This window comes from Psammomys obesus, unplaced genomic scaffold (assembly GCF_907164565.1).
Source record: "Psammomys obesus unplaced genomic scaffold, mPsaObe1.curated_primary_1811, whole genome shotgun sequence".
Taxonomy (NCBI): Eukaryota; Metazoa; Chordata; class Mammalia; order Rodentia; family Muridae; genus Psammomys; species Psammomys obesus.
The window spans coordinates 7,024,808-7,042,279 of record NW_026590062.1 but is presented as its reverse complement, the minus strand read 5'-3'; the positions used below and the strand labels follow the sequence as shown (position 1 = coordinate 7,042,279).

The 17,472-nt window shown below is 49.4% G+C and overlaps 1 protein-coding gene and 1 pseudogene across 2 annotated transcripts in view; one reads left to right on the top strand and one right to left on the bottom strand.

Annotated features, from left to right (window-relative positions):
- The window catches only part of Fbxo21 (F-box protein 21), a 36,694-nt gene extending 19,857 nt beyond the window's left edge, over nucleotides 1-16,837 (bottom strand). For both annotated transcript variants that reach the window (XM_055606024.1, XM_055606025.1), the window contains exons 1-7: nucleotides 16,568-16,837; nucleotides 15,663-15,798; nucleotides 13,644-13,738; nucleotides 6,779-6,900; nucleotides 3,742-3,888; nucleotides 3,402-3,538; nucleotides 1,988-2,124 (exon numbers count right to left, since the gene is read on the bottom strand). In XM_055606024.1, coding sequence (XP_055461999.1) covers nucleotides 1,988-2,124; nucleotides 3,402-3,538; nucleotides 3,742-3,888; nucleotides 6,779-6,900; nucleotides 13,644-13,738; nucleotides 15,663-15,798; nucleotides 16,568-16,806 — 1,013 coding nt within the window. In that variant the 5' untranslated portion in view covers nucleotides 16,807-16,837. The remainder of the gene's footprint in view (nucleotides 1-1,987; nucleotides 2,125-3,401; nucleotides 3,539-3,741; nucleotides 3,889-6,778; nucleotides 6,901-13,643; nucleotides 13,739-15,662; nucleotides 15,799-16,567) is intronic.
- A 166-nt stretch (nucleotides 16,838-17,003) lies between these two features.
- LOC129676167 (U6 spliceosomal RNA) lies at nucleotides 17,004-17,101 on the top strand (annotated as a pseudogene).
- Nucleotides 17,102-17,472: the final 371 nt, after the last annotated feature.

The window sequence follows — 17,472 nt, the reverse complement described above, 5'->3', positions numbered from 1 at the left end:
ACACACACACACACACACACACACACACACACACACACACACACACAGTTAAAAAACAAAAACAAAACCTCAAAAGTCATCCCCAGGCAAGGGTATCTGCTCTGCCTCTGCTTTGTAGTCAACAGAGTACAAAGACAATGTACTAAGCTAGAGGAAACAAAAGAGCACTGTTCAGACTGTGATCAGACCCATAAAAGCCAGAGCTACAAAGTATTCACACTGAAGACTCACTCAGCCAGGTGCTGAAGGCCAGGCCTATATACAAATAACAGTCACAGCTAGAGACAAAATGCTCAGTAGGATAATCCTAACAGAGCGTGTGAATGGGTGAACAATATCCTGCCGGACTCTAAGAACCACAGTCACAGACAGGAGGCTGCAGGAGCCTTACACTAGTGCCAGAAGCACTTTCTAGCTCCAATCAATATCCAAGCAGAATTTCTGTTTTCTTATTTGATACAGGGGCTAGACTATAGCCCAGGCTGGTCACACACCCCTGCCTCAGCTTCCCAGTACCTTCCATATAAGATCCCCAAGGAACTGGTAGACTGACTCTCAACCTATACGGAAGAGCGAAAGCTACAAACAGTGAAAGCACTTTGAAGATCTGAGTAAGGGCATCCTGTGTTGCCAGGTATGAGGGCACAAGGTACAGCAGGGAGGGTAGAGCCCAGCTGCTAATAAGGCCAGTATGCACGCCAGCATGGACCATGGAGCTGCAGTCTTTTACAGTTCTCTGGGTTTGTTTCTGGCCCCTGCCTGGGTGCTAGAGTGAAGTGATCCTCCTGCCTCAGCCTCTAAAGCTGACAGGACTTCAGGTTGACTATTTGCACTAACAAATTATTGCACTGTCTGAGCCTGGGGTGGTGGCTTAGCCCTGTCATACTAACACTGAGGATGAAAGGCTGAAGCAGGAGGATCCCAAGTTCCAGGACAGCCTGGGTGGCATAGTGAGACCTTGTGATAGAAATGAAAGGAGCTGGAAATGCTCAGACCATGCAAGACCCTTAGAGGATGTCACATGGGTATCTTACAGACACACAAGAAGGGGAGGAGAGGAGGATAGGCTGAAAAATAAATTTTCTTATTAAAAAAAAATAGCAAGAAGTAGATATCCAGATTCCAGACATTAACCTACCAGTGCCCTGTGAGGACCACACATTTGGAAACTGATGACAGCCTATAACAAATTAAAGAATGTCATGAATGGGCATGGGGGCTTCACCCCTCACAGAACATCTTCCTTCATAAATTGGAAGGGTACATGGAATCCAGCTGCATTTCTCTTCCACAGAGTAGGAGAGACTAAGTACATATGTGCCTCACACATGCACACTGGAGGTTGTCCTTGAGCTCTTCAAGCCAGCACTTCCAGGAAACACTAGCCCTACCTGACAACGAGAAGCCAGGGTTTGAGCCCTATCTGGCATCAAAGCTCAGGGACTGCATATCCCATTCTCTAGGACAGAACACTGGGGATAAGTTTTCTCCATACGTGGAGACATGCTATTTTCCCCAGGGAAGACTCTCCCTAGGAGAAGCTGGGGAACAAGAGGACTGGACCTAAAACAGGCTGATCCCAGAACACAGTACTCCTCAAGCAGGCTGTAAGCTGCCCATCCTGCACCTCCTCTCTCTCAAGCTGAGGCACAAGTGTGGGAGGAGGAAGATGTTTTATGGTGGAATGGAAATAGAATAAAAGAACCCTTTGATGGGATTGACCTCAAACTATGGGACCTTGAGAGCCGCAAGACTGTTGGTTTTGTTTTTTTTTTTAAGTTTGGCTTTTGAGATAACTGTAGATTCCCACGCCTGTGTGAGAAACACAGAAAGATCCAGAGTACTGCTTGCCACCCTCACATGAGGCCAGTGCAACTGCAGCACAGCAGCACCCCAGAATCAGAAGCAGACCCTGCCTCGTTAACACCTACTTTAATGCCATAACCCGGTTCCTCAGCATCTATTAAACATGGCAGAGATGGCTCACCCTTCTGCGCCTTGGCACCACCTCAGCAGGAAGTGGCTTGGGAAGTTGACAGGCTCCAGGGGGACCCCCAGCTGCCGGGCGATGGTCAGGTAAAGCAGAGACATGCTGATGGGGATCCCTGTTCTGCGGGTCAACACCTGAGGAAGGAGAGTTGCAGGTTCAAGAGGGCCAGGGGCTGGCTCAATGTGGTGCCAGCACAGATCCAGCCCACTGGCTGTTTCCTCGCAGCCACCAGAAAGAGGTCTGACTGTCCCCCCAGGCCCAAGACAAGGTCTCCTTACAAAGCCCAGAATGGCCTCAAAATCGCCACCCTGACCCCTCAGCCTCCCAAGTGATGGACTTGCTGGTGTGCGCTTCCCCACACTGGACTTCTTGCTTTTTGTTTTTGCAAGGCTAGGCATGGAAGCTGGAGCCCTGTGTACACTGGGCAAGCATTATACCACTTAAGAGATCACACACACCTGAATTTTCAAATTTTAAAAATATTCCAAAAATAGTACTAATTTCCTAGTACTGCTAGGAAATTCACAGAAGCCAGGTTCTACGGTCCATGCCTATAACCCCAGCACTTGGGAGGCTGAGAGAGGAGGACAGATTGTCTAAGACCAGCCTGGGCTGAGTGAGAGTCTATCTCAAAATAGGCAAAGAACCATAACCAGCACACTCCATACCCACACAGCTCTGCTGGCACAGAGTGCACAGTCACCCTCAAGTCTCCAACTGCCTGTGCCCTTTCACCCATTGAGACAGACAGAGTGCACAAACCACACAGCCTGTGAACCTGGACTGACTCACTGCCAGGCCCTTTAAAGGCAGCCTCCCAGCCTCCTCCTACCAGAAAGAGAGCATATGTATGATGTGACAACAGAAACTGTAAGTTATAGAGAACTGGACAGACAAGAAAATGGCCACCAAAGGTGTATGGCTGACATAGCTGGGCTGCAGGATTCCAGCCTGATAATGGAGTCAGGATTGTGCAGTTCAGTACTCATAATCATACACTGAACAAACCATACCTAAGAAATGCCCATTTCTTGTCACAGGGCTTGCTTACGAAAGTCATCCTGTAGTGTAGCTAGCCCACAATGCTATCCCCAGGTAGAGGAAAAGCAGGCTTCACTGAGACATGGACAGCCCGTCAGAGATGAACCCAAAGGATATGTGCCCTCATACACTGTCACCCTTGTTTACAGGGGAGCTGGGAGCACAGCACCCTGGGGCACCACAATCCGCAGGTGGGGTAGAACCCACACATCCAGCTTTAAGCCACATGCAATCCCCAATATTATCTGAGTCCCATGTGTGTGCACACTTGCAGGTTTACGCAACGAAGGATGCCAACATGGTAAGCACACAGAGATCCCATGGCCACGGGAGGAAACTGCATGTATCCTCACACTCCAGCCACACTTACCTGGTGCATGTACAGGTTCAAGGCATTGTAGTAGTCCATGCGGTTCCCTTTGAACTTCAGCTGGTCGTATAGGACATAGTTGATGGCGTCCAGCACTTGGCTCTGGAGTTCTATCTCCATTATCATGGAGGACTCACCTGCAACACAGAGATCTCCTCTGGGTCCAAGCATGAACAAGCACACCCCAAACACAAGTAAGGCACACTGCAGACACACAGTGGCTGGCAAGGGCCTGACAGTCAAGTGCTGCCAAACTGGATGGAGCCAGGGTGGTGTTTACATCATTCAGGTAACCTCCCCAGGGCCACTGCTGCCCAGCTCATCTAAAGCAGTTCCACACCTGCCCTGAAGGTCAGGCTGGGATGTCGGCTGTTGATACCACGGAGGGTTTTGCACACAAGCTCCACAATGCTGTGGATCTGGGCCTGGATGTCTTTGAGGCTGATGTCAGAGAGAGGGTTGCAGTACTGGTCAATGTAAACGGCACCTGTGGGAGAGAAGTGCAGAGTCAGCATTGCTTTTTACCTGACTGAGAGCACAGACTTACTGAACCTGCACCTGGGGCTGTGACTTCTCACTCCACGTACCACATATACACACTGCACCAGCTCCCACCGTGGATGCCAGTCTTGTGCCAACACAGGGAGGGTCAAACACCTTCACCACAAAGCACTTCATGTAAGAAAACTAAGCAAAGCACTTCTCTGGAGGTCATGACTCAGAGAGCAGAACATGTGCGTCCCCACATCCTAGTACACCGAGAGCCAAATGCCGCAAGAAAGCCCTCAGGCCACTTCTCCCCTCCTCATTGCTCTGTGAGTCCAAAACCCAACCACTGGAAAGACTTACTGCAAGGCAATTCAGCTTAACAACTAAGCTTAAAGCAGTAATGACAGACAGACCATTCCAACCAATCCAATCACACCTCTTATGGATGAGGAGTCACAGGCTCCAGGGACCACATCCCCTCAGTTACGAGAAGGGGCCCTGCTAGTCCCACAGAGCAGGGCCAAAGTTTCTTCACTGGTTTGATTCTCAGCCAACCTCACATTATGCCTAAGTCATCATTTGGTTGCAAAATATTTTTACCTAAAAGCCTTCCAGTTATCTTTAAATCCAAGAGACCTCTGCCTAGTCAAGGATCTTCCTGCTCCTACCAACACTCTAAGAAGCTGAAGGCAGCTGAGTGATACCCAGCCTAAACTACAGGGCTTGTGCTGCCCAAGTGTGGCTTTGCTTGTCTGGAGCTCAGCCACTGTAAGTCACCTACTCAGGTTTCTTCAGCAGCCACAGGAGTCTAGTCAGGGTCAAGGCCCTGGAGCCAAAACCCCCAACCAGCCACTGCCAGCCACTCATGGCTTCTATTGCCTACCTAGAGATCTTGGTAGACTGTGAAAACTCTAACTTTGTATTTGAAAATGTAGAACAAGTATTTATCTTTCATATAAAACCTCCAGAAAACAAGGCTGTCACTGTTTTGAACCTTTGAATAAGGAGAAGGCTGGTATGCTGGTGCACACCTTTAATTTCAGCACTCAGGAGGCAGAGGAAGAGGCAGGGGGATCTGTATGTGTACATGTGTGTGGTCTACATAGCCAGCCAGGGCTACATAGTGAGACTCAGCCCCAAACAAAGGAAAACAACAAATACCTCAAAAGATGGCCTAACTCCCAACTCTAGTAAGTATAAAGGCAGACAAGAAGATGGTTATGACTTTTTTCTCATTTGATTATAAGATTTTCCACTTCCTTTGAGACAACAGTAGATCTTTAAACAGTTAGCACATATCTCCATTAGGCACTGTGTGCTGTGGAGATCTTTACTCCAAGGCCTGAGCATTCAAATGTATTTACAAGGGCTGGGCACACCTAGCACTCAGAAGATAAGCTGACAGCTACGCTATGCTCTGTATTTTAAAAAGAAAGGAAAGGAAGGAAAGGAAGGAAAGGAAGAAGGAAGGAAGGAAGGAAGGAAGGAAGGAAGGAAGGGAGGGAGAAAGAGAGAAAAAACCCAAACAAACAAAAAGCAAAGAAAGGCAATGAATATTCTTGACAGAGAAGGGGTGTGAGGCTGCCACCGTGAAGGCCTCTGCAGCTGCTGAGGCCAGTGAGCTCTTCAGGGCTCAGCTGAAACTCAAAAAGTGAGCCCTGAGCTGAAGGGCAGAGGGGAATGCAGGGAGAGGGCTGTCACCATGAGGAACTAAAGCAAGCACCCATCTCTAGGTGCCAATCAGGCAAAGACATGGAAACAGGAGCAGAATGCTGTGAAGTTAGGGGAAGTCCAGAGCATAGAGGGCATTGGGAAGAAAGCAGCCAATCAGAAGACACATGACAGGTCCCACAGCAACAGGGACTAAGCAGGTCAGGCAGGCTGGCTGACCAGAGGGCAGCAGGCAGCGCTGCCCAGGAAAATCCAGGATTCCTCAGAGTCTGCTGATAGCCTGGAGAGCCATAATGGACAGGACTAGAACTAGAACATCAGAGGGGGAAAGCTGCCCATCTGGTGACCCCCAGGAGCTGAGAAGATATGGAAGCACACACTTCACAACCACAGCTCGGGAGGGTTTCTAAAGAATTAAAGCAGCGTTTAAAAAGCCAGGTCACATTTTCTTACCATTCTGGCAGGGCCACCTTGTTCCCTTCCCCTGCCCTCCCACCTGGAACACACCTCCCCCAGGGGCTGCTGTAGGAGACACAGAAAAATATGGGCAAGAACTGATCTCACTGGCCAAAGGTCACTCACTCTGCAGGCCCACATGTGCTTGTGTGTTGAGGTCAGAAGTTAACCTCAGCATTGTCCTTGGAAGCTATTCATCTTGTTTTTACCAAGTTCACTGGCCAGAGAACTGCAAGAGTGTCTGTTCCACACACACCCCCAACCCCTGAGGTTGTTACAAGTGTGTATCAAGCCAGGCTTTCTACTAGTTCTGGGGACTGAAATCAATTCCTCCCACCTGTGTGGCAAGTGCTTTTCCGATTGAGCGTCCAGCCCTCACTGTCACTAAGCCAGTGATGACCCTCTAGACACTAGATCACTTGAGCCGACAGCAAAGCTGTCACCAAAACCTTTGCTGTAAATTTTGAGCGTTGTTTGCCTCATAATCCAACTTCCTGAATGCCACTAGCATGCCCTCTACCTGGAGAGCCAGGCTCCTTTTTTGTTATTTTGTTTCTTTGTTTTTTGAGACAGAGTTTCTCTGTGCAGCCCTGGCTGTCCTGGATTCGCTTTGTAGACCAGGCTGGCCTCCAACTCATAGAAACCTGCCTGCCTCTGCCTCCTGAGAGCTGGGATTAAAGGCATGCACCACCATCGCCCAGTTTATCGAAGGCTCTTAAAGGCTGCTGAAGACCCCTGTCCACAGGCACAGGGTGACCCACCTTCAAGATAGGACTCGTAGTCATCCGGCTGCTGCAGGAAAGCTTTGAGGTTGTTGAGGATTTTCTGCTGCCGCAGGTAGTAAAGGATTTTCTTTGCGTAGTATTTCCAAGTCAAAGCTTTCCTGGAAAGCAAGCAAACATGTCACCAAGAACTTCAATTGTCAGGTTTTCACCCATCACATCACACGACACGTTAACAGAACAAACACAAGTGACACATGCCTGCAGCCCAAGGGCTCTGCGCCCTGACCTGACAATCTGACAACATATAGATATTCACACCCTCTGTATCTCTGGACAAAGGCTGTGAACAGTACTCTGAGAAGTGAGGTGCGCTGTGCCTGTGCCCAGGGCCTGCTTTTGACACTAGGGCTCAGGCTGGTCCTTCTGTGCTTTGTGGCCCAGGGAGGCCTTCTAGGCTTATGGTTTCAAGCGCATCCACACTGATCACCTTTCCAGAAGTTATTTTCCAGAACAGGTTTTTCCAAAGAACTTACCCCTGCACCTCAGCTGTTACTCTGCCTGGATAACTGGGGGCATCCTAAGCCTTCCCTCTTTGAAGTCACCTCTCCTGAGACACAGTGAGCTACCAGACTGTGAGGGTCAGACCTCTGGGCCACCCTGAATGCCTGGCACCCCTCCTCCCAACACCCTCACATGAGCACCTGTCACTAACCTGGCCAAGTTGGCCCAGCATCTATGGTGTGTCACTACTCTCCTCCTTCCTAGCTCCTGCTCCCACGCTCTCCCTTCTCACTTCTCGCCACAGCATTCGAGTCGCAGTGATGCACAAATCCTCTAGGGCAGGGCCTCTGCCCAATTCTCCCCTTTTTACTTCCTCACACTAGAAGCCCAACTTTTAGTGACGACCCAAAATGCCCCATCCTCCATCGCCTCTGAAATCTCAGTTCCAAAGGCTCTTGCTGCTCCTTTAACCCTGTGCCTGGCTGTGTCGCCTCAGCACCTGCTATTCCTCAGTGGAATGTGCCTTCCTCAGACACCTGTAGCTGCTTCTTGTACTCCCTCTTGGCTCTCTGCTCACACGGCCCAAGTCAGGCCTCCCCCTATCCTACCTCAAATGCTGCCTCACAACCCCTCACACTCTACTCACGTAGCATTTCCCCTAGCACATCCCACCTCCTGCCAAGATAAACAGCTTAGGTGTTTTTCTCATTACCCCAAAGCTTGTGAAGGCAGATTTGGGGCTGTTCACAGCTGTATCCCCAGTGCCTACAAAACACCTGATGCACTGAGGATGTCCAGATATCTCACTGCATGAAGCACTTCCCTCAGTCCTCCAAACACACAGGTCAGTGAGGGGGCAGGATTCCGTGTGTGGCAGCCTCTAAGAACAGTAAAATCTTCCCCCGCCCCTATCTATGGAGAAGTCCGTAACCATCTACAGAGCTGTGTGCGTCACCTGCTCTCTAACCTGTTGTAGAAACTCACCTCTAACAAACAAAAGTGTGGGGCAAATACCATACCAACACTCAGACCAAGAGGCATAACTCTGAGACACCCTGTCACAGTCACCTGTCATGCCTCTGTGACCATTTCCCACATCGCTATGGAGCAGTGTTCTTAACCCTCCTAATGCTATGTGTGACCCTTTAATACAGATCCTCATGCTGTGGTGTCCCCCAGCCATAAAATTATTTTCGTTGCTACTTTATAACTGTAATTTTGCTATGGTTCTGAACCGTAATATAATGACCTGATATGCAGGATATCAGATACGCAACCACTATGAAAGGGTTGTTCCACACCAGAGGGATCGAGACCCACAGGTTAGAACCACTGCTCTAGTGTGACCACCAACTCCCATCACTAAACTGCTCAGGGAGCTTTAGGCCCCTCCCTCTGTCTCCCTACTTTAACAGTAGCTTCCTGTAGTTTGAAATACGTTCATATGAGCTTTAACTTGCTCTGAAATTGCTATTGGAAAGTAGATGGAGAGGCTGGCAAGAAGGACACCAAGCCTGAGTTTTGATCCCCAAAATCCGCAATGGTAGAGAGAGCCAATTCCTACAAGCTGTCTTCTGACCACCACATGCACAGGGGCATGAATGTGCCCAAATATACAGTGATGAACAAGACACATACAAGAACATAAAATAAATACGCTACAAAGTGGCTGGACAGACTCCATGAGATTCAGACGCCAGGCTTATGAGATTTAAGCTGCCACCCAGGAGGTGTAGTCTTCCTTCAAAAGCCACCTGTGGGTGCAAATCAGAAGTAGATGCCTGCTTCACCAGCCTTCTATCCCCAGCACCATAAAGAAAAAAAGGCCTATGTCTATGATCCTGTCAGGAAGCAGAGGCAGGGCCTGCAAGCGAGGCCAGCCTGGACTACAGAGTGAGACTTTGCCTTAAAAAAAAAAATAATGTAGAAATAAAAGTTGGTGCCAAGGCTTGGTGTCCCTTCTGTGAGATGAGTGACAACTGCTGCTCAGTGCTAGGTCTGCTAATTCCTTAGAGGTAAGTCTCACTGAATCAGCCTTCCAAATTTATTAGACTGCCTGCAAAACCCTCATCTGTTCTTTAGTTTCTCGATGGTATGAAAGGTAGGAAAAAAAAGGATAAATGCTCAGATCATCCTTTCTACTTATATTTCAAATGATGAGATCTGATTCTCCTTCAAAGACCAAGTAACTACCTTGAAAATAAGACTGTCTATAGTAGTCCAATATGCGCTGCCTCCACCAGGCTGCCACCCCAGCTGGCACACTGTTGGCCCATGGACTCATCACGAAGGCCTCATACTGAAGTGAGGGGCTGACAACAGTCTTGGTTCCAGATGCCAAGAAGGTCTGGGCTCACTTTGCACATTTCTGACATAGGTATGAGAAACAGCCATTTCTCCATGACCCTGGCTTGCACTGGGGGAAGTAGAGCTGAGATGGCAGTCTGCAAGCTGGGACAGCCATTTCTACTTGGCTGGTCATAAGTTCACACTGATACTTCCAATTCAAATTCAAACGTATGCAGCTCTGACCACCTTCTGTGTGTATTCTTATTCCCGAAAAATTCTGCCCCTCCACAATATCAGAGATGACATGACAGTTATTCACTGGCTTTATTGCATATCTCCATCCTACACATAAGCCTGGCCCCAGTGTAACGACTAATTCACCTGTCATTTCCCTGAGGATGAAAGCAGCTAAGTAGTCTACCCATGGTCTTTCCATAGTCACTGCCCAATTTCCTTTTTTACTTAAAAAAGAAGTTTAGGTTTGTTATTGTTCGGGCAAGTGTGTATGTGTGTGTCCATCTATATGCATGTGCACGCACACCATGGAGCTTACGTGGAAGTCTGGGAACAGCTTGCAGGATGTACTATGTGGATCGCAGAGATGGAACTCAGGCTATCAAGCTTGACATCAAGCAACTGTATTTACCCATCTTGTCAGACCACTGCTTAATGTTCCTCCAGCTACACTGAATCTCGTCTGGGCCTCTGCTCTGACCACACACAGCACTTTTCCTGGACAGCTTTCTTTTGGAGCTGGGGATCAAGTTAATATACATCCAGTGCTCACCAGTAGCCTTGAGGCAGACTACCTCTGTGGTTTTGGGTTTCAAACTCCACTTCTAGCAGATGTTGTCAGAAAGAGCCCAAAGTCTGATTTCTTCCAATTTGACAAGTTTGTCTTTAGCCTTTACACTTGGAAGTCAGTTCAGCTGGATATAAAAATCTTTGGCTGGCATTTCCTTTACATCTTGGAATACCTTTCCCTCTGGCAATAAAGTGCTGCTGTTGAAGTCTGAGGAGACAGTCTTTCTTTTGCATAGAAGTGACTTCATCTCTTCTGTATGGATATCCAAAGGCCCTTTCTGATTCTAAAATCCAGTAACTTTATTACAAGTGTCTTGCTGGACAATAAAGACATTGAGTGGCCACCTGCTGGCCACTCAGGCCACTTTCTCAGGCATAGTACAAGCTTTTTAATGTATTGTGGTAAACTGTTCCTGCAGGCCCTGCTTTTTGCAGACTACAAAGAATAGTACAGGTGTGGTCACCATGAACTCAGGGAAGGGCATTTGAGTATTCAGAGAAACTGCGCGCTCCTTGCCCTGCTCTCCACAACAGGAATGGATGCAAGCAGGGACACCATGTTCACTGGCATCTGCAAACATTCTAAGAGGCACACCATTTCCTGTTGTTACACTTGTGTCCCACCAAGGGCAATGTTGTTTCAACACTCGTTTCCAAAACAACTAATACATACTTTCCTGGACTATATAATTTCAGTTTTTCTGATGACCTGATAAGTTGGTAAAAGCAGCCCTTCCCAGAGATTTTTAACATTCCTGTGAATAGTGAATTCCTAGGTGTTTCCCATGATGGTCAGTCAGCTGGGCAGAGTCACTCTCCTTAAAAGCGCCACCCGCCCCTTTCCCTGGTATGGCAGTCTCTGCAGGACACCGACAAGTGTTACAGCGTCAGCTACTCACTCTTCAGGAGTGAGTTTTAAGGAGAAGGCTGATTTACTGGTTTCCAGCTGGGTACCCATTCCACGCAGTACTCCCCACTCAACAACCTTCCTCCCCCTCTCTTACTGGGGACCTCTCCTGCATCCTTCTGTCCAGGTCTGTTTCTACAGAGCTCTGTTCAAATCACAAGTTCCCTCACACTCTGTCCCAGTAGCTCACAGTGCACGCTTCCCATGACAGTAATTTTAACACTTTTTTTTCTTGGCTCTTTTTGTAGATTTACTTTTCTGTACTTATTTTATGACAACATTATCCAGTTGGAAAAACAACCAAACAAAATAAAGACCTTCCCATCCTCGAGCCTTAGCTGCTTCTTTGTGTCTACCTGGAGCAGCGCTGGATTGTGTTTTGGGGAGAACATCTTTGTGATGTCTTTGTATATTTTTTTTTAACACACTGCAACATTCTGACCTAGGAAACCTATTCCCAAGAACCCACATGGCTAAGAACTGAACCCATTGTAGTACAGCAAGTGGCCATCCACCAGCCAGGGAGACCCGCGAGACAGAGGGCAGCTAAGGGATCTCCTCCTCTAACAGTCGACTGGGACAGACTAGGATAATTCGGAGAGAAAAGCAGAGACGGGTCTGTCTTCCACACAGCCCTAATTCTGTAAAAAATGCTCCCTTTTTCCCTTTTCTCATGTAGTTACGGGAAGACAAGACAAAGTAGGTCATTATTAAAAACTACACAGGGGGGCTGGAAAGATGGCTCAGTGAGTAAGAGCACTGGCTACTCTTCCAGAGGACCTGGGTTCAATTCCCAGTATCCACACATGGTAGCTCACAATTGTAACTCCAGTTCCAGGGACTCTAGCACTCTCATACATGCGGACAAACACCAACATACATTGAAATAAATATAAATCAACAAACAAACAAAAACCACGTAAGTAGGGCTAAGAGCTCAGAGTCAGACCACTCACTTGGCCTTGGATTTGACATTCAACACTGAAGGAGTGAAGTCAGGAAAGACCACCATAAAAGTAGGGATTGGGAAGGACGGAAAGAGCATAAGAAAAAAAGTTCACCCCCAGCAAACTAAAGCCAATAAAGTGTTCTACACACATGCTGTGCCTAAATATTGCGAGGCCACACAATACTGTCAGTGCACACTTCAGTGCACACACAAACCTGCACACACAGGGGTTGGGGTTGGGGGAAGCACCCAGGCCCTGAATAGAGGCACCCCACCTCTTCCTACAACCCCCAGAGAACAATCTCAGACATTTACCTTTAATCTTTATCTCTGACCTTTAACACAGAGGGTCTCACCCACAGGAACTTAGGCTGCAAGGCAAATCACTGTGAACTGGAAATTAAGCTTTCCAGCAGAAAGTATAAAATATACCATCCCAAACAACAGTAAGAGGTAAGGGTTTACTTGTATTTTAAGTGATGTGTCTGCATGGCTATGTGCATGTGAATTTAGTTGTTCAAGTAGATCAAAAGAGGGATCAGATCCTGTGGCACTGGGGTTATAGGTGGCTGGGAGCCACCCAATGTGGGGGCTGGGAACTGAAGCCAGGTCCTCTGTACGAGTAGTTCATACTGAGCTGTCTGTCTAAGAGGCTCTTCTTAACAGAAGTGTGTTTGTGGAGGACCCAGGCTCACCCCCACTTGCATCTTAAAATCAACTCTATATCACTAAGTGCAACAACGTAGGTTGTTACTGTTTAAGACAGTGACAACAAGAAACAAAGGTCGGCACACACTCGTGTGCGTGTGTGCAGGTGTGCGCATGGTGCGTGGATGTGAGCATACGCGGGGGCCAGAGGTCAGTCTCGGGTGTCATCCCTCAGGAGTCGCACCCCCTGGTTTTGAGACAGTCCCTCACTGGAGCCTGGTCTCCATGTGGCTAAGCGGGTGGCCCTCAAGGACAGCCCTAGGAAAGCAAGTGCATGACTCTGGGGACGAAACCTGGGTCCTCATGCTGCAGCGCAAGCTGTACGGACCGACCTTCTCCCCTGCCCTCCTGACACTTTTTGAAGTGTCACTTTTCCTTATTTTGAGATAGGGTCTTATTCTGCATCCCGGGTGTTCTGAAATCCACCATGCAGCTTTCAAACCTGCTGCTTCCGCTGCCCCAACTTCCTGAGCACTGGGATTAAAGGCATGAGCTCCCATGCAGAGCTTTCTGGATATTTTTGGCCCAAGGTTGGCTGAACCCATAGACGAGGAACCCATGGCTACAGGCACTGACCGTGTGTCAACTGTCCCGGTGTGCTGATCTCACATACACAGAGACTTTCAAAATGGTAACGATGGCAAAATGTGAAGTGTCTAGAAGCACCATGGTTCTCCCACACATACCACAGCAATTCCCCCTGCAGTCATTATGGTGATAGCCCCGGGAAAGCCATGGCTTACCTTCCTTCCATGTTTAGGATGCATACCAGCTCATCCTCAAAAAATATCTCTGGACCCTCAAGGTTTTCAATGTCACTAAAGCCGTTACAAGGAACCTATGGAGAAGACACACACACAGGAGGCCTCAATCATGACAGTTAGCATGGCTGACCTGGCAGAAACACAGCTGAGCCACAAGTGAGGTGGCCACACACACAGACAGAAACAGTAGCTCCTGCACGGTCCCCTAGGTCCTCAGGGCAGAAAGCAACCCAGAAACCATAGCACATTCAGACCCTGGTACTTAGAATTACACCCTCATACTCTCACAGTCCGAGTTTCTAAGCATGGTGGCGTTGAATCCTCATGTGCGGACAAAGAACTCACACAGTTCGATGGCTGCAAGACTCCACTCTCCCGTGGTACATGTATGCAGAGGCCGTGGCACATGTGTGTTGGGATGGAAGTACACATATGTTGAGGTAATGAAGCAATTGCTGTTGAGGTGGAGACACATGTATGTTGAGAATCTTGGGTTAAAGTCCTGGGATTTTCCCCAGTTTTCATCTTGAAAGCAGCCACAGTGTTTCGGGGTAACTTGTGTGCACGTGGGGAAAACAAGAACACCAGAGTGCTAAGGCAAATCAATCACCCACCTATGGATCCACTCCAAGGGTGCCCCTACTGTGTTCAAGCCCTCCACACATTCTAATTAAGTAGTGGCACAGGGAAAGAGGAGGGGGAAAAGTTCAACAATCCATCATTGTTAGATAAAGGCATAGGCTGTTAAAAGCACACGCAAACCCAGCTACCTCACAGGGAGAGCCTGTGAACCAGTAGCCTGTGCCCAGCAGTGTCCTACATGTTCTGCACCAGAACGCCTGTGTGTGCACATGTTGAGGCCAGTCCTGAACACCTGTGATTAGAATGGCCAGGGGCACTGTTCCAGACCAAACAAAACCTTGGTTCATTCTGCTGTTCATGAGCATTTCAATCAACAAATTGGGAATGTCTCTTTGTAATTCCCATAGGAGACTGAGGTAAAACGTGTTCAAAGTTTAAATCTGTCCTTTTGAAACTTGAAACACCTTAAAAATGCCATTCATAAATTCTGTTAACAGCAGAGTGGAAAATCAGAAGCAATCTTCAGAAAATGACCTTCATCAAACTAGAAGGGCCAAACAAACAATATCAGCTACAATGATAGATGCCCAATCTATGGAGGAACTGAAAATATAAGAGGGGACAATTTCCTAGTCCTATAAAAGTAGCATCAGGAACAGACACCAATTTCCATGTGACACTGTGGCCATGGGAAAAACAACTACGTTCAAACCAGAAAAGAACCGCACATTTCAGCCATTAAAGAAAAGCAACAAATTGAGCCAGGCCTGCAGGTGCCTACTTGTAACCCCAGCCCTCAGGAGGTCAAGGGAAGCCTGGGAACTCCTCTTACAGACCAAAGAGCTTCAGTGATTAACAAAAACTCTCAAGTGCCAGGAATAATGGATGCCGGGCAGTTTTCTTCGGGGGAGCACCAACAGGCAGCTTAAACCTCCACTCCCTAACAGATAACACAGCAGCTCACTACCGAGTAGGTCGGCATTTACTGCAGTAGCCTTCCTGGGAAAACAAATGCAAGAGCTTTAGAGTGTTCAATCATTGATGACTCTCAAATCACAGTGCTTACACAAAGCGTGTGTAACGATCTTGAAAAGAGACGAGGCTTATCTGCACCCAGTGGACACCGCCCTGTGTGTCTCTCCCGGTTCCTTAACACCCCACTCTCTCTGGCTTTGGAAAAGTAGGGCTGGCAGGGACAAGTGGCTCCGTGTTGTTGGGGGGGGAGAGGGCATAATAATAGCATGTTATTATGACTCTTATAGCATGTAAGTAAGGAACTGTGTGCTCTTTGAAAAGGAAAACAGAAAGAGCCAAGTAGCTAAGGCAGGCAGGCACGTATGTGTACGTACACACACACACACACACACACACACACACCGAGCATGACCAAGCCTGAGCCACAGAACAAATGCTTACGTGCTCTGAAAAGAACCGTTTGGAGAAGGAGGCTACAATCTTCCGGGCTTCTAAGCCAGCTTTCTGCCGAACTTTATATTCCTCTAACCAATTGACGTAGTCAGTGGGACTGTAGTGCTTCATCAGGGAGGGCCACCTAAAAGGGGAGAGAACACTCTTCTCAGCCCCACCGAGATGGCAAGATCACTGACAGCTGAGGAGTCTGCGGGAAGGGGGGGGGGGACCCTGGCAGCTTCTCTAGTAGCAATCTCCATCGGGTATTGCATGCACTCCTTTACTACTCGGATGCAGTGACCTTGGCGTGGCGACGCGAAAGCAGTGTTTCCACCGCCAGCACCCCCCACCCCCAATCTCTGTGGTGGCCACCATCACAGCGATGATGCCTAACGGTTTGCACTGATGGCGCACCTCCTCAGCACCAGGCCCTGCAACCCGGGCCACATCTCATTTGATCCCCACTCTGCAAAAAAAAAAAAAAAAAAAAAAGGGGGGGGGGGAAGGTCTTATCGCAGATTGGAAGACCCGGGCTGTCCAGAGGGGAGGTGGACATCAGCCCCTCCATCCCCAAGGTCACGAGCTGGAACAGCAGGTCCGATCCCGGCATCCTAGCGAGCCGGGACTGCGCGCAAGGCTGCACGTAAACATTTTGCACTGAGCGGGCCACAAAAGACGCGCGTCCCGCAGCCGGGAGGCGCGTGAAGCCGCCGCCGCGAGGTTGCGGGGAGGCCGGGCCGCAGGACAGCTGACGCGACCCCATCGGGGCTCCGGGAGGCCCCGGCTCAGGCCTTTGTCTACGGCCGCGGGAAGCGGGCCCGGAGGAGGCGGCGCGCAGGCGGGAGGGTGGCCGGGTGGGGCTCACGCCAGGCCCGGGCCGAGGCGCTGCGGGACCGGAGCGGACGGCTCACCTCACCCGGAACTGCTCCTTCCACACCTGGCCGCTGCTCTGGCACACCTCGCGCAGGCGACGGCAGGTGCTGGACACGCGGCCGATGTCCAGCGCGGTGAGGGAGCCGCTGCAAAGGATGTACTCCAGCACCTCGCCGGGCAGCTGCACCAGGCAGCTGGGGCCCGTCGCTTCGGTCGCGGCCTCTTCGGCCAGCGCCGGCACCACCTCCATAGCGCTGTCCCCCGCTACCGCCGCCATTTTGTCCGCGTACCTGAGGGGCCACTGCGCGGGCGCGCGCACACAGGATAGGGAGCCTCGGAGGCCAGCCACGCCCGCCCAGGGGCGCGGCCAAGGAGCGGCCCGCCCAGACCAGGTCCCGCCCACTCGGCCGGGAGTACCGGGAATTGCTTCTCTGATCCCGACCATTCCAGCGGCGTTTTAAAAATTAAAGCTGGGTGCTCGCTTCGGCAGCACGTACGCTAAAATCGGAACGATGCAGAGAAGATTAGAATGGCCGCTGCCCAAGGATGACACGCAAATTCGCGAAGCGTTTGCTGGGAGGTGGTGGCAGGTGCCTTTAATCCCAGAAGAGGCAGAGGGATCTCGGAGTTCGAGCTCACCGCTGGTGTACAGAGTTCCAGGACACCCAGGGCTACACAGAGAAACCCTGTCTCCAATTAACAAAATTAAAGCTAGGAGTGGGGAGCTGGTGAGATGGCTTAGCAGGGAAGCTTGGTACCCAGAGTTCCAATCAAGCAAGTTGTGCTCAGGCCTCCACCTTCCTGTGTCACCCGAATACACAAAACACATACACATATACAATAACTGAATCAAAATTAAAGCCGGCCATGAGGCTTACTTTGTAATCCCAGCTCTCAGGAGGCAGAGGCAAGATCCTAGCTCAAAAACAATTTGAGACAGAGT